Source organism: Acyrthosiphon pisum, chromosome X, assembly GCF_005508785.2.
Source record: "Acyrthosiphon pisum isolate AL4f chromosome X, pea_aphid_22Mar2018_4r6ur, whole genome shotgun sequence".
In the NCBI taxonomy this organism is placed as follows: domain Eukaryota; kingdom Metazoa; phylum Arthropoda; class Insecta; order Hemiptera; family Aphididae; genus Acyrthosiphon; species Acyrthosiphon pisum.
The window spans coordinates 65,133,717-65,148,735 of record NC_042493.1 but is presented as its reverse complement, the minus strand read 5'-3'; the positions used below and the strand labels follow the sequence as shown (position 1 = coordinate 65,148,735).

Below are 15,019 nucleotides of genomic sequence, written 5' to 3'. Positions count from 1 at the left end.
TTTTGGGTGTTTCGGGTTATACGTCATCAAAATCAATCGGGTTATATGGGTTTACGGTTTCGATAATTTTTAAGGGTTTTTTAAGAGTTTTGGCTATACGGGCTAAACGGGTGCAAAGCCTTGGACTTTAAACATTAGAGTAATCGACCTATTATGAAACTTGATGGTAAGAAGATTATCTTTGTTCGTATGTTCGTTTTTTACGATACTAAAATTTTTTAGCTAGTTATGCTTATATAATATAGCGTAAATTAAAAATGCTTATAGCTCACTAAAAACTGAATAATCGTACAAAGACAACATACGAATACAGATAATGTTCCTATCATCAAGTTTTATAATAGGTCGATTCCCTCAAATTTTTAAACTAACGGAACTAAACGTGATATGCGCCGAGCATCAATTAACTATATTACGCACTTGTAATTTTTTTAGGGATTTTGTGATAATATAAAAGAATATAGGTACCTGTATATACCAGAGCTACAGCCCCCCCCCCCAAATTTCAAACACTATTTGCGCCTGTATATCTGTGCCTAATGCCTATAGACAGTCAAGCTGTTATCTATATATGGTGGGAATTTGTAAAAAATAAACACGTTATATACTTCACAGTTTACCTCTATACTACATTACTACTATAGGTTCCAACTGTATTAATACATGCCTATAAAAGTACCTAGGTATCTATGAACTTCAAATTGTGTGTGATTATGTCACACAATTACATAAACTTATAATAGATAGGTAGCTAAAAAATAGGTACCTATAAGTACATTACCTGCATTAAGTAACTCGTCGGGGGTAGATACAATATTATTATTGTTAGTTATTTGTTATTATTATCATTATCTGCTTTGTTTGTACTTTGTAATCTTCAATAATATATTATACAGGGTGGGGCAGTGGGTTCTGATGAATTTTAATTGTAGTTTATATATAAATCATCAGAACCCACTGCCCCACCCTTTACTAGACGTTGAGCAGACGATATTTCTGCAGTATACACTAATGCACTATGCTGCAGTATTGTACCTGACACTAGAATAATATGTATAAAAAAAATAAGAATACCTACGCTCAATAACAATTAATAATTTTAAAATACACTACAGTTTATAAATGAATCAATAAATAATAATATTATTCAATCAACTCTTCGTGATCTCCATAAATTTATGATAGCAATGAGCCACAACGGATAAACGAAAATTCTGTCTGTACCTATTCCTATTTCTCCTTTACCTGTTTGGATTTTTTTTTTAAAGCTACTCCTACCATTTCAAATTGCCCAAAATGAGACTATAAGATTTAATTTTTACCAAATTTTACAACAACAAAAAATAACTAAATTCTAAAATATACGAAATAATATTTTAAGCATGTAAAAAATGTACTTTATTTCAATATATATAATATATATATATTAAATAAGCTTGATTTAATTAAAATTAATTTTTAAATCGTCGCATTTTATCATCAATCATTAAAAACATTAGAGTAAACTTCTAGGGATATAGCCTCCTATAAAATGTATAAAGACAATAATTAATGATTTTCAAAATATGATCAAATATTATAGTGGTTATTTCAACGTTATTCATTATGACTTGATCTAAAATCATAATTAATTTCAGATCATCTTCTTGGTAGGTACAAGGTAGTTAAAAGTTTGCATGAAATTAATGTGGAATAATATTGTATAGTATTTTAATTTGATTAATTTTAACCCAAAAATCTAAACTAATAATACATATAGTAAAAAATGAAATCCCTAAAAATCTAGAACTTACGAAATTTAAACTCTAAATTAGATATTTATCGGTAAGTCTAATTTAAACACACTCAAATTTACTTTAAAATACAGGAAGTTGAATAAGTTTATTTTTATTCGAATAAATTGCTCTCGAATATTCCGGAGAGAGTTGTTGTGTTGTATTAACGCTACATACTACATTAACAAAATGCCTCCTGTAATCCCCAAAACTACTTTTTAGTTCACGAAAATATTTTTAAACGTTATTTAACATAATCAATTTTAGTCATTGTATCTCCTTCTTTTTAAAAAAAAATAATAGAGAGAGAGAGAGAGATATAATATAATTTAAATTATACTCAAAATTGTTTATTCTAGTGTACCTATACATAAGTAATAACATCTCGCTCACTTTTACAGGTATATACAATACAATATAACAATAATAATGTTTAAAAAATAAATTATGGAAAATATGAAAATATACTTCAAATAAGATTTTTACATTATAATTTGATTTTTCTAACAAAAATGCATTGTTATTATGATTATTATAACAGAATAAGTTAGACATTTAACGTTAAATTTTTTTAACAGAAAGTGATAAAAAATAATTTAAATTCGTATACTTGCCTAGGTAGTAAGATTATGTTCTTGTTATTTTATAGGGCACACAACTTTTCAGCTCTCAAGGTCGTGAAATCCGCAGTTGACTACACAGAAAGTGCGTTGGATGAAATACGAATGTTGAAAAGTGTAAGTATGTCACCGAACCACTATACAGAATATATAGCACTATATGTCACTATGCAGTATTATAATTTATAATCGGTTTATCGGTTATCTTATTATCGTTTATGAGTGCAGTGTGCACAGATTACCGGAAAGAATAAAATATTATCATAACAATAATAATTTTTACAATTCAGATATATCGTCACCGAGATTTGGATACGAACCGTACAAAGATCATTCAGTTGTTCGACGATTTCCGAATAGACGGTTTGCGGGGCATGCACGTGGTCATGGTATTCGAGGCGCTGGGACCCAATTTACTTAAGCTCATCAAGAGGACCAACTATCAGGGGATACCTCTGTACTTGGTGAAACATATCATCAGACAAGTGAGTTCAGTCGTCCAGGTGTTCAGTTGAGCGAACACGTTCGCAGTAAATAACAACGAGCTGTGCGCATTATATTCGTATCATTTACGCTATATGAGTAATACCGATTTGTGTGCATTTATATACCTATAGGTGCTGCAAGGGCTGAAATACCTTCACGAGACTTGTCACATAATTCACACGGACATCAAGCCTGAGAATATATTGATTTGTGCACAACACCAATACATAAAGCTAACAGCCGAAAACAGTTGCAAACAAATGTCTATACTGAGCCTACGTAAGTGTATGAAGGTACCTCCTATATTATAGACTATAGTGTATGCCATTATGCCAATGCGTTAGTGCTTTAAAAATATCACTTGAAAGAAATATTTATTTTTTTATTTGCTTGATATTCCGATAAGCCAGAAAAAAATTACCGAAAATAATTACGAAAAATTGGAAAAATGTACAACAAGCCCATTTTTAACGTAAATTATTTCGTTGTAATACGAAAAATTATACTTGACATTTTTTAATTTATTTAAATATTTGGTATAGCCGTATAGTATATTATATATATATATATTGCGTTTATTATCCAAGAAATAAAACATACCTTATATAAGCATTTGATTATAAATTTAATAATTTCAAAACTTAAAATTAATTATCTATGAAAGTCTTGACATCAGATTTTGATATACAGTTAAATCTATTCTGACATTTAATTAAGTTAGCTCGATGGTCGCTGTTAACTATGCTCTTACTTAGAAAATACATATTGCACGAGTAGCTAAATCTAATTATTACTTCAATCAGGTCCGGCCAATTTGAAAGTCATTAAATATTATTTGTCAGACTAAATTAATATTAGGTACCTATGTTGAATTTCCACTATACTACTACAATTATAATAGTTAATATTGTACTGTATAGGTATCGCTATTACATCAAAGTGTATAACTGTATATTATTTTATTATTATATCGTTATTTACTGATGTATTCCACTATGTAAATAATATGTCCATATACCTATGAGGCACAATCCTACCCTTTATTTAAATACATAAACTTGCAAGGTTTATGAGTTTAAAATCTGTTTTAAATATAAAATTATTACTGTAACTACTTTCAATTTTGCACTTATTTAGGCAACAGAAAATGTGGAAAAAATACCGCCGATGAAAGATTACAGGGTAATTATCGATTAGACGGAATTCGATCGGAACAATCGTTGGACATGGAAAGCGGTTAGTATAAATATTTTCAATCATATTATATGATTGGGAAATACGGAATTGGTTCCTGGGTCAAAATAAAGTGTACGAATAATTGCCGAATTGTTTCCTGATAAAAATAACTTATCATCAACACTGTTCGAATAGGTTCCCATCCGCATATAAATTATTATAATAATATTATTATTTAAATCTGATAACTTTGATTTTCCGTCAAAAATCTAGTCAGAATTTTCTTCTACTTCAGAACGAACTACAAATTGTTGTGAATCATCACCTACCCAATGACCAATATAATTATTTTTCTATTTGTTTTACAAATATTTATTACATTTGTGTGTTTTATCTAGAGAGTTATGCCGAATCAAATTGCTACTTTAGAAAAATTAATAAGTTCAAAAGATTATACGAATTGTTGGATGATTTGGGAAGTGTAAATATCAAAATAGCTGATCTTGGTAACGCTTGTTGGGAGGTAATTATAGCGTCTTAAATCTTAATAATTAATACGGGACGGATGATATGGTATTCGCACCATTAAATAATGATAATGAATAATGTATTCATGTTATTATGTCAACATTCCATTGGTGTTTTTGACTGTTAACATCGAGTGTAAAATACCTAAACTGTCATAATATTGAACACTCGATGTTGTAACATATATAATACTGACCTTGAGATTTAGTTGGGAAAATCATACTTATATTTGTATGGCATTGCAAAATAGGCATAAAAGCATAATTTATTCCTGTTACATACAATTGTTCATCATTTTATTTTATTTTTCGTAGGATAATCACTACACAGAAAATATTCAAACTCGTCAATACCGAAGTCTGGAGGTTCTACTAGGTGCTGGATACGGCACACCTGCAGACATTTGGAGCACAGCTTGTCTGGTTTGTTTTTAATTTTTATCAATCATGACATACAATAATATGTTCGTGTATATTGTTTTCTGTGTCCAACAAATTCAAAATAATTATATTACACCTTTTCCCAGAAATATTTAATTACACATTACAAACACATCTTAAAAATCTTTATATACCTATTACCTACCTACTATAGTAATATATTATGTTTCTTAATTAAATACATATCTTTACGGATTTATTGATTTTACAATGACATGTGATTTAGTTTTACGTTTATTTTCACAAAACACTTTTTGAGATTTTAGTGTAAAAGTTACTTTAAAATTTAAATAGACGATATTTTTTAAATTTTAAATTAAAATATATATATATATTAGTACCCAGGTAGGTATTAATATTAGAATATTAATATTTATAAATATGACAAAATGTAAGCAATCTGTCATAACACACAAAGCGTAAAAACAGCTCCGTTTGAGTCCGTTGCAATTAAGAATCGTAAATTTCTAACTCGATCATAGCTTTGAAATGTAAAAACATACAGTCCTTTAGATCTTATATAATATACAGTTAAAGTGTTATACTGTTATATACATAAACTTATGTCTTATGCGTATAATACACATTTCATGTATATTGTAGTTTGTATAGATCGTAGGCCGTAGGTACGAACAATATGTACTTAAATAAAACGCGCTAAAATTTTCAGGCATTCGAGCTGGCTACTGGTGATTTTTTATTCGACCCGCACTCTGGGGCCACTTACAACAAAGACGAAGACCATATAGCCCACATAATCGAGCTCTTAGGCCAGATACCGATGTACGTGATTCAAAGCGGCAAACACTCCAGCAGCTTTTTCAGGACCAACGGTAATGTTAATGGTTTAATGCAAATAATACAACTCATAAACTCATTATTTTTATAAGGCCACAAGATTTTGATAAATCACGTTCACCACGTATCTACTTAAGAGGATGCTGCAAATTCGTTTTTTAAGGGATTTATGTAGGCAATTTTAAATAATAATTCAAAGTAATTTACAAAAGGTCCTACGTCAATACTATTGATAGTAATTTACTGTTGTATGATTACGATAAAATTATAATATAGAAAAACTGTTTTGAGTGGGAAAAAACTGAGAATGCTACAGTTAATAGATAAGAATCCAAATTAACACAATTAAAAAAGAGTACTTTACTGTACGCTATCGTTTTTACTTTTTCAATATCATGTTTGCAAAAAATTTAAAAAACATAAATATAATGGGATTTAAAACTACAATAGCTGACTTTTTTCAATTCTTAGTAGAGCTATGAAGCAGGTCAGCTCGTGGGATTCTCAAGATGTGGGGCACAAATATTTTACCAGGGGGGCTACAATAGTCCGGAAAGTAAAAATACGAAACGTACAAGGTACCTTATTGATATGATCCATATGTAAGGTAGGTTTATCATTCCGGACGTTTATTTTCCGGACAATTACGGCCTACCCCCCTAATTTCTAATGATTTTAAAATGTATTTTATTTATTCACTGGTTATAATAATATAATCTTGTATATTATTAAAAGAAAAATTATATAATAGGCTTATATCCTATAAACAAATAAGAATTAATAAAAACAAAATAAAGTGTTGCTATGTTACGCACTTGTAAGACGGAGACAACAAATAATATTTTCGGTGTAACGTCATCTTAAATAACATTATAAATTTAAAAATAGTGTTCGAACAGTATTATGTGCAAATGGTATGTTCTTATTGTTTTCGTACTCGATTATAATTACGTGGAAAAATAATATGACGATACAGGCCCGGCTCAAGGGGTAGACGACATATAGGTCCACGCCTAGGACGACACTTAAGCTGCGCTTTAGTAAGAACTAAGAGGGCGGCATTTTCAAAATACTGATAATATTATATTGTTAGGGGCGGCAAAATTTCGCCTGGTTCACTATTTTCGCTTGAGCCGGTCCTGTGACGATAAGACCGAATACGGCCGATGTGATTTTTCCAAATAAAAATAGAATTCGGGCACAATCCAACGGCCGACAAGTGGGGACCTGCAGACGATTTTATTTTAATATTTTATGCAGTAAATAAAGCGCAGCTGGTTTGTGCTCGCCGCGCATAAACAAAATAACATTAAAAATCGTATTATACAATTTATTGCTTCAAACATTGCGTCTGATTATAGAATTTCAATTATATTGTCAGCTATACCGACTACAATAATTATTAGGTATTTCGTATGTAAGATGTTTTAATTTAATTTAAGTTCTTTCTTTAATTCGAAATGTTGGGTTGGAACGTGGAGCACCGGGCTACGTGTTTGTATGCCCTTTAGAACCAGCCTCCACTGTAGATAATTGTGTGTATTTTTGTCTGATTTTCAACTTTAAGTGTGGTTTCTGGACTTCTGGTAGCTAATTGGATCTAGTTAATAATTTACTTTGGGGGGTCAAAAGTAAAAAATTCCCAGTACTTTTCAATATAATTAGGAAAAATGAAGGGAAAACCACAAAATGTGAATATATTATTTTGTTATAATTCAAAAACAAATAACCTAAATACATGAAATTTTCATTAAATAATAAATATTTATATTTATATTAGCATTTTCTTTCCATCATGGTATAATTTTGAAATATTTTTATTCTTTTTGAGCTATAAACTATAATTTGAGTCTTAAAAACATTTAACATTTATTTTGATATATTCCATTTTTTTATAAAAATATCGATAAAAAATAATATCCCCGTCAAAAAATTGAAATGTAATAAAAACTGCCCATAAGTTGTTCATAAATCAAATTAAAAAATCTAAAATAAATACCTACTTTTAATAGTCACAATATTTTTTTGTTAGTTTATTTTTTTTTCGTCATAATATAATCTACGACCAGTACAGTACAGTACAATATTAGTGTAATTGATGACAGTAGTTTATTATGATTTTAATAACGACTTTAAGAAACCTTCCGTTGAAATCACTTTGACAGTTGTTAAGAGTGATAATTTAAGTTAGACTAAATTAAAATAACTAAATTGATATTATGATTCTTTAAAAAATTACAATGTTATTGAAATGATATGTTTTATAAGCATTTAACGTTAACATTTTAATAAAGTTCGTTAAATCGTAAACATTTGCAAATTATTCTGTAGTTAAAATTAAAAAATTATATATTCATACCTATGGTTTTAAAGTGTAATATAAGGTTCCTCAAAAGTAGTTCATACTGAAACTAAAAACCTAAAAAATATACAAACACATTTTTTTATAGATATATGAAGTTCAAATTTAGACGAGAAAGAATAATAGTTTTTAATATTTTTTTGTTATTCACTTCTTCCCGATCACGCCTATAAACTTTGATTAAATGATTCTCCTCTTATTTGTACATTATACTTCACCGTAAGCGCCTGCGATAGCGTCTGCAAACTCTTGACTGATCCTCATTATATAGGTACCAAAAATAATTTTACATAATAAGTTATCTGAAATCGCTTAAAGTTCCCCCAACCTCTTCTCTTTTCTTAACATTAAATATGAAGCAATCAGCAATAAAGTAATTACTTTTATATTATTTCATATTGAGAGCTGACATCGTTATATAATATTTGTATATTTGATATGTTATAATCATAATTTTGTACTACTTAAAAAAAAAGATCAGTCAGCCCATAATATTACTAAGTATATTTGATATTATAATTGTGAATAAAGCAATTTATATATAACCTATTTACATGGAACCTAGTTTTAAATGTTCAATCCTTATAGCTATGACAGTATCTTTTCTGATAGGAAAGTAAATCTAGTTGGTACTTTGGGGGTCAAAAGTGAAAATTTTCCAGTAGTTTTCAAAAGCGCCGTGAAAAACAAAAGAAAAATTAAGAAAAAACGGTAATTTTTACACAAAATCTGTTTTCGAAAAAATCGATTTTGGTTTTTGGTGCAACTCTTATAAAAATGACCTTAGGTGCATAACATTTTCTAAATATTTTGATTTATTTTGGGCTGTTTACGGACATTTTCAGTTTATATTTTTTTAGTTTTTTTTCTATAAATATCGATAAAATGTTATTTGTTGATTAAAAAAGCTTAAAAATGCAATAGAAAGCGCCTAGTATATTATTTCAAAGGCACATGAAAAAAATTAAAAATCCATAGTCAACATTTTTTTTATAAGCATCTAAAGTTAAAATATTGACAAAATACGTAAAAATAACGAAAATTTGCAAATTATTTTGAGTTAGAAATTCATGAAAAATTTTCTTTTTAAATCTATATAGGATTCGAAAATGTAATACAAGATAACTAATAAGTTTGTTTACCTTTATCAAAAAAAAATATATCTATGAGAAACTCAAATTAAATTTTTATGAGCGTTTGAAATTTATATTTTTACATTTGATATTCACTCGATTTCTCATGCAACGATTTTTTTATTTTATTGTAATTAAAAAACGAATGATTGTAGATACTTGAAAATTTCACTGAATGTTGATCCACTTGTAACCTACTGTACGGCAAAGTGACATTCACTTGCCCACTTTTTTTAGTACGATTTTTTTAGTATTTGGGGGGGATAAAATCAAAAATGTGGTAAAACGACTACCAATTCAAAACTGTTTTTAGAATTCTTATCGCTTCTCTAGATCAATCGCCACTCCCATCCCTTTAAATTCTATTTTTAATTTCTTTAGTGGATTGTAAGTTTATGGATTTATGTTGAATTGAATTAGTTTTGATACAACTAATATTTTGTTGCTATCTATAACATTGTCGATAAAGCTGTGCTCGGCTAACAGCTCGTGGATCGTTTAAGTTTGGTATTAGATATAGGTAATGATTGGTATAATAATACGTGAAAATAATAAACTACAAAATTTCGGCAACGTGAATGTTGCAGCGTCACATAAAATATTCTATGCTCAATTAAATCGTGTTTCTAAAAAGGTTTAATATGCTCAAACATATTATGGTAAATTGTGTTTTTACAAGCACGGCACATGGTAAATATTTTTTATAATATGTATATAAGACGATAGGTATAAATTAAACGACAAATCGTATAATAAAATACGTGCTATTTGTATAATATGGTATAGACGTACCTACCTATTACTTATGGTTTTTTTTTTAAAGTAGGTTCCTCACTTAAGTTATGTTTAATCAATATTCAATGGAAATTATTAATAGTAAATATTGTATTGTTTTGAAAATAATGCATCACAGTATTATACATTAAAATAAAATATCTTTTAAGGGGATTCGATTCGGTTAGTAAAATCTGCTTGATAACGGGTGCACCTTACTAGATCCCCAATCACACTTAACAGTTAACACCCTGATCTACAAATAGACACAAGAGTACAAGACTACATCCAAAACTTCATTCACTTTCTATAGACAATTCCAAACCCGCTTAGTGTACACCACACAAGCGTGTGTTTATTAATTAGTATTTGTATTTATCAGTTTTGTAAATAAAGTAAAAAAAAAAATCAGGTGAAAGGTAATTAATAGCCTGTTATTACACCACTGAAAATCCGCTATGTCACAGCTAAGTTGAGTTTGTACGATTTCTATCCGATTCATATTCTATCGTGCTATAGCTGTTCTGTATGCGTGGTCGCACTCGATGCACCAGCAGGACACGGGTGTATCTATTAGGTGCTCATTACTGAACAGTTGTAAATAAACAACATATTTTTAGACTAAAATACCAAAATCAATATATTATAATATTATTATGGAATGGTCTAGTACAACGTTTCTGAAACTGTGTTTCACGTAACCCTGGGGTTCCGCGGTAATCACTTTAGAGTCCTCAAAATCTCGTTAAAATTAAAATTTAGAAGTCCTGTTTATGTTTATCTGTTATCCTTTCTTAAAATTTCGCTTTTGATTCTCAATTAAAAATTGAAATTTATTTTAGATCTAATTAATAATAATAAATGTGTTATTTTTATTCACTTAAAATAATGACTGATTGTTATTCAATGTAGAATTTATTGTGTTTATAGTGTAAACTGTACAGCATTTGGTAAGCACATTTTGGACACCTTAAAGACGTTTAAATCCGTTTTCAACAATACAATCGCATAATTGGTTCGATCATACTGATTAAATCATACCAATCGGTATTCGGTATGATGAAATGAAAAAAAGATATATTTAACCTATATAGTATATAATATAACCTATTATCATATTTAATCTAAAATATATTTCCAATACAGAAATCCTTACTAACAGTGAGCCTTAAAACCTCTTAAGGGTGGGTTGCATAAATGTTCATTAGCGATTTACAGAGCCGTTAACGCACAAACGATCCGTTAAAAAAAATTGAGTGTTGCTTGAACGACTGTTAACGTTAACGGGTCTGTAAATTATCGGCTATTGGACCTGTAAACTACAGGTCCGATTTTGGTTCGTTAACTTTTAACGATCCGTTAAATATGGTGATAAGAAATATTAAAATTTCTTATGAGCCACATTTTTTTTTTTTATTATAATATACACTTGATAATATAATCAGCAATCATTGTAATCAAATTAAATGTGGTAAAATTTATTTGGTAGTTATGGTTATCAATAAAATACAAAATAATAATAATCTTTTATGCAACTCATTTTTTTTTTTTACAAGCCGTTAAAGAGTTAACGAGTTATTAAGTAACAGGTCCGTTAAAACATTTACAGACTGGTCTCTATGCAACCGGACCACACTGTCATTCAATTGATCACCAGTGATAATATATAACACATAATTTAAGTGGACCTTTATGTACCTGCTAATTGTTACACCTGTATAAATGATTATTCATTGTTATACCTGTACATAATTATCCGTTACAGGCAATTTGAAGCACATCAGTAACTTGAAACCATGGTATCTGTACGACGTGTTGACAGAGAAATACGAGTGGAATACGAAGGAGGCCAAAGCATTCTCATCGTTTCTGACACCAATGTTGGACTTGGATCAGGATAATCGAGCTTCGGCAACCCAATGTCTCTTGAACCCGTGGATGTTAGCATAACGTATTCGTCATTCGATTATAAATAATTATATTATCATAAGTAGGTAGTTATAGTGAAATTTCCATTATTATGTTATACATGTGTGTGTTTACGAGTTTTTCAGTTTTAAACTAATTACACAAACAAATGATTATACTTATACATTACATACATACTACATACATACCTACATCTATATATATAATATTTATATTATATATAATAGTACCAACTGTATATGCTCGTATGTATACTGCGTACTCTATATAACACCAATTAAGTTATATTTAAATGTTGTAAAAAATATATACGTAATATACTCGTGTATGGCTATGTATTTTTTTTTACGATAAAAAAAGAGATGGTCGGATGGACATTGTTAGATTTCGTTTTTTCCCATAAGAAAAACGGGCTAACCATAATATAATGCCTCACGCACTTCATCTAAATATTATGACTCAATTTTCACTTGTATATATATTGAGAATTGGCATACTTAACATTGTATTAAATGATACCTACTTTAAAAATGTATTGTGGTTCCAATTTAATATTAGTATCAAAATTATTATATTTACAATGTATTAATCTTGAACGAACTATGATTTCAATGAATGTAAAATCTTTATAATGAAATACGAGTTGATTGATTTAACAGTAAGACAGTAACTGTCAGTAAGACATTCAATAATAATGACTGTGTTACGTTTGTCGATTAACCAGTAGTTCTTTTTTTATAACTATTATTTATATATTATTGTGTAACTTCGAATTCGACCTAAATTCGCTGCCCTTTTCACAAGACACAAATTGTACATGTCGTTTATGACATTTATGTATATTTAAGTATAATTTTTAAGTACCTACTCGTATAATACTTACAACTTACTACATATCACCAGCTATCAAATTAATTTAACGTTCTATTATCTTATGTGGTACTTATGTTAATTTTATTACAAGCCAGGCAAAATTTTATTTATGCTGCACAATATTAACAATTAATCTATTATTTTGTGAAATATCTCATATCCCTCTCAGATCTCATAGCTCATAGACAAAATTAAATTGGAGCTTTGTGGAATCTGCGCGTACCCCCTACCCCCCGAAAAAAAGAACATAATAATTAATTTCACAGTCGACATATCCATAACAGATATTATGGGCCAAAATTGTTTCAATTAAAATTTTAAAAAATTTGCTTATAATTACATTATATTTCTTGGTTAATATAAAACATTAATATATTTAAAAAAAGTAGGTACTACTGCTTGGATCATAGAATAATAAATACGATCTTATAAAAAAAATATAATAATTGTATTTATATGTTCATATTTTTCTTGTTTTTATGTTGATGTATTATGTATAGGCAGTAATAGCTAAAACTATTTATCACTTACTGTATACTTTATTACATAACGATATAAAATGTCGGGTATTATGGTGTAAAAGTTCAATTTTTTGTTTTCAATGTGGTGGTGTTAAATGTAAATTGTAAGAGTTTATTTAATATTTTTATAGGAACACGTCGTATTATCGGTGAAGTGAGGATGAACTGAGAAGTCGACATAAATCATTGTAACTTAAAAATATTCAGTCTCTCCAATAAAAACTAGTTTTTTCGATGTTCTAAATCTAAATGTTAAAGAAAACATTTTTAATACAACAATGATTTAAGCTACTAGTACATTGGATTATTAGTATAATATTATTGGAAATAAATAAAATCGAATTATATATAAAAGTATAAAACACTGTACTTTATGTTTTCAATTCGGAGTAGGTATATATAATATAATGTGTTAATGTATATAGAATATTACAAATCATGAGATTACTGATAAAATAACATATTATTATGTATTATTATTTGTTAATAAATATTAATTAACCTTTAGGTACCATTATAATAATATTATATTAGCAGCCAAATAATACTTTTGAAAATATTATAATTTCTTTAACTTTAATTTCTAATGCTCTACAATAATTAACAAGGTTAAACGTATTTATGTGTTAATTCAATACTATATACCTTTACTATTCAATTACTGAATAAGGGTATAAGTAAAATATACTTAGTATATAATTCACCTAATTTTAAATTTACTTATACTTGGTTTTAAAATTAAAATAAACGATTATATAAGAACTAAGAAGGTATAAATATTATTATTATGACAATATTATTAATTATTAATTATATAAATCAGTATTTTATTACTTTAAACTATTATTAATTTAAAAATACAAAAAAATGTTTCATAACATATTTCCTTATTGTTTGAGAAACTGCTTACACAATAGAATGTATGTGTATAAATATTAAAATATATTATTATGATAAACAAAATACCTTGCATAAACATACGTAGGTAGATACTAAATATCTATATAAAATTGAAAAAACTATTATAATTTATAAATGTTTTACTATACATGTATATTTATATTATTTCTAGTGCGTACATTTTAAAATGATTAGGGTCCTAATTTATCATTTTTTTTTTCATTAATTATTATTTGAATGTAAGGACTTCATAACTTATAAGCTTAACAACCAAGTGCATCGGATTTTTAACTTCTGGAGATTATAGTACAGGATTCCCACGAATGCGGAATTTAATGTATTAATGTATAATAATGACTAATGAGGTACCTATCTTACAGTTTAAAAGTAAGAAACTTTTTACTTTACTAAACGTTTTTTAGTCATGTAATTTTTAAAGTTAAATAATATGATGAAATCAAAATTTGGTTTATGGACTTAGATTTGAAATTATGATAATTTAATGAAGTTTGATTATTTACATAGTTTACATTATTTACATAATACCTAACTACGCTGTACAAAAATGATTAGTGACTTAATACAGAGTGCAAACACCATATCGAATGTCAACACGCGTCGTAGCTAACCGATTTTTGTGCATATTTTTATAAAAATATTTCTAGTTTCTACTTTTGTTATACGACTGAAAGTTTCAGTCATGT

The 15,019-nt window shown here is 28.1% G+C and overlaps 1 protein-coding gene across 2 annotated transcripts in view; it reads left to right on the top strand.

Annotated features, from left to right (window-relative positions):
* Positions 1-13,301, top strand: part of LOC100163040 (SRSF protein kinase 3) — a 53,971-nt gene extending 40,670 nt beyond the window's left edge. Inside the window, exons 3-10 of one of the 2 annotated variants that reach the window (XM_003247146.4) lie at positions 2,425-2,512; positions 2,686-2,880; positions 3,013-3,160; positions 4,019-4,117; positions 4,456-4,580; positions 4,900-5,007; positions 5,696-5,858; positions 11,858-13,301. In XM_003247146.4, the coding sequence (XP_003247194.1) occupies positions 2,425-2,512; positions 2,686-2,880; positions 3,013-3,160; positions 4,019-4,117; positions 4,456-4,580; positions 4,900-5,007; positions 5,696-5,858; positions 11,858-12,042 (1,111 nt within the window). In that variant the 3' untranslated portion in view covers positions 12,043-13,301. The remainder of the gene's footprint in view (positions 1-2,424; positions 2,513-2,685; positions 2,881-3,012; positions 3,161-4,018; positions 4,118-4,455; positions 4,581-4,899; positions 5,008-5,695; positions 5,859-11,857) is intronic. The other variant, XM_001944940.5, reaches the window with a different exon arrangement.
* The last annotated feature ends 1,718 nt before the right edge of the window (positions 13,302-15,019 follow it).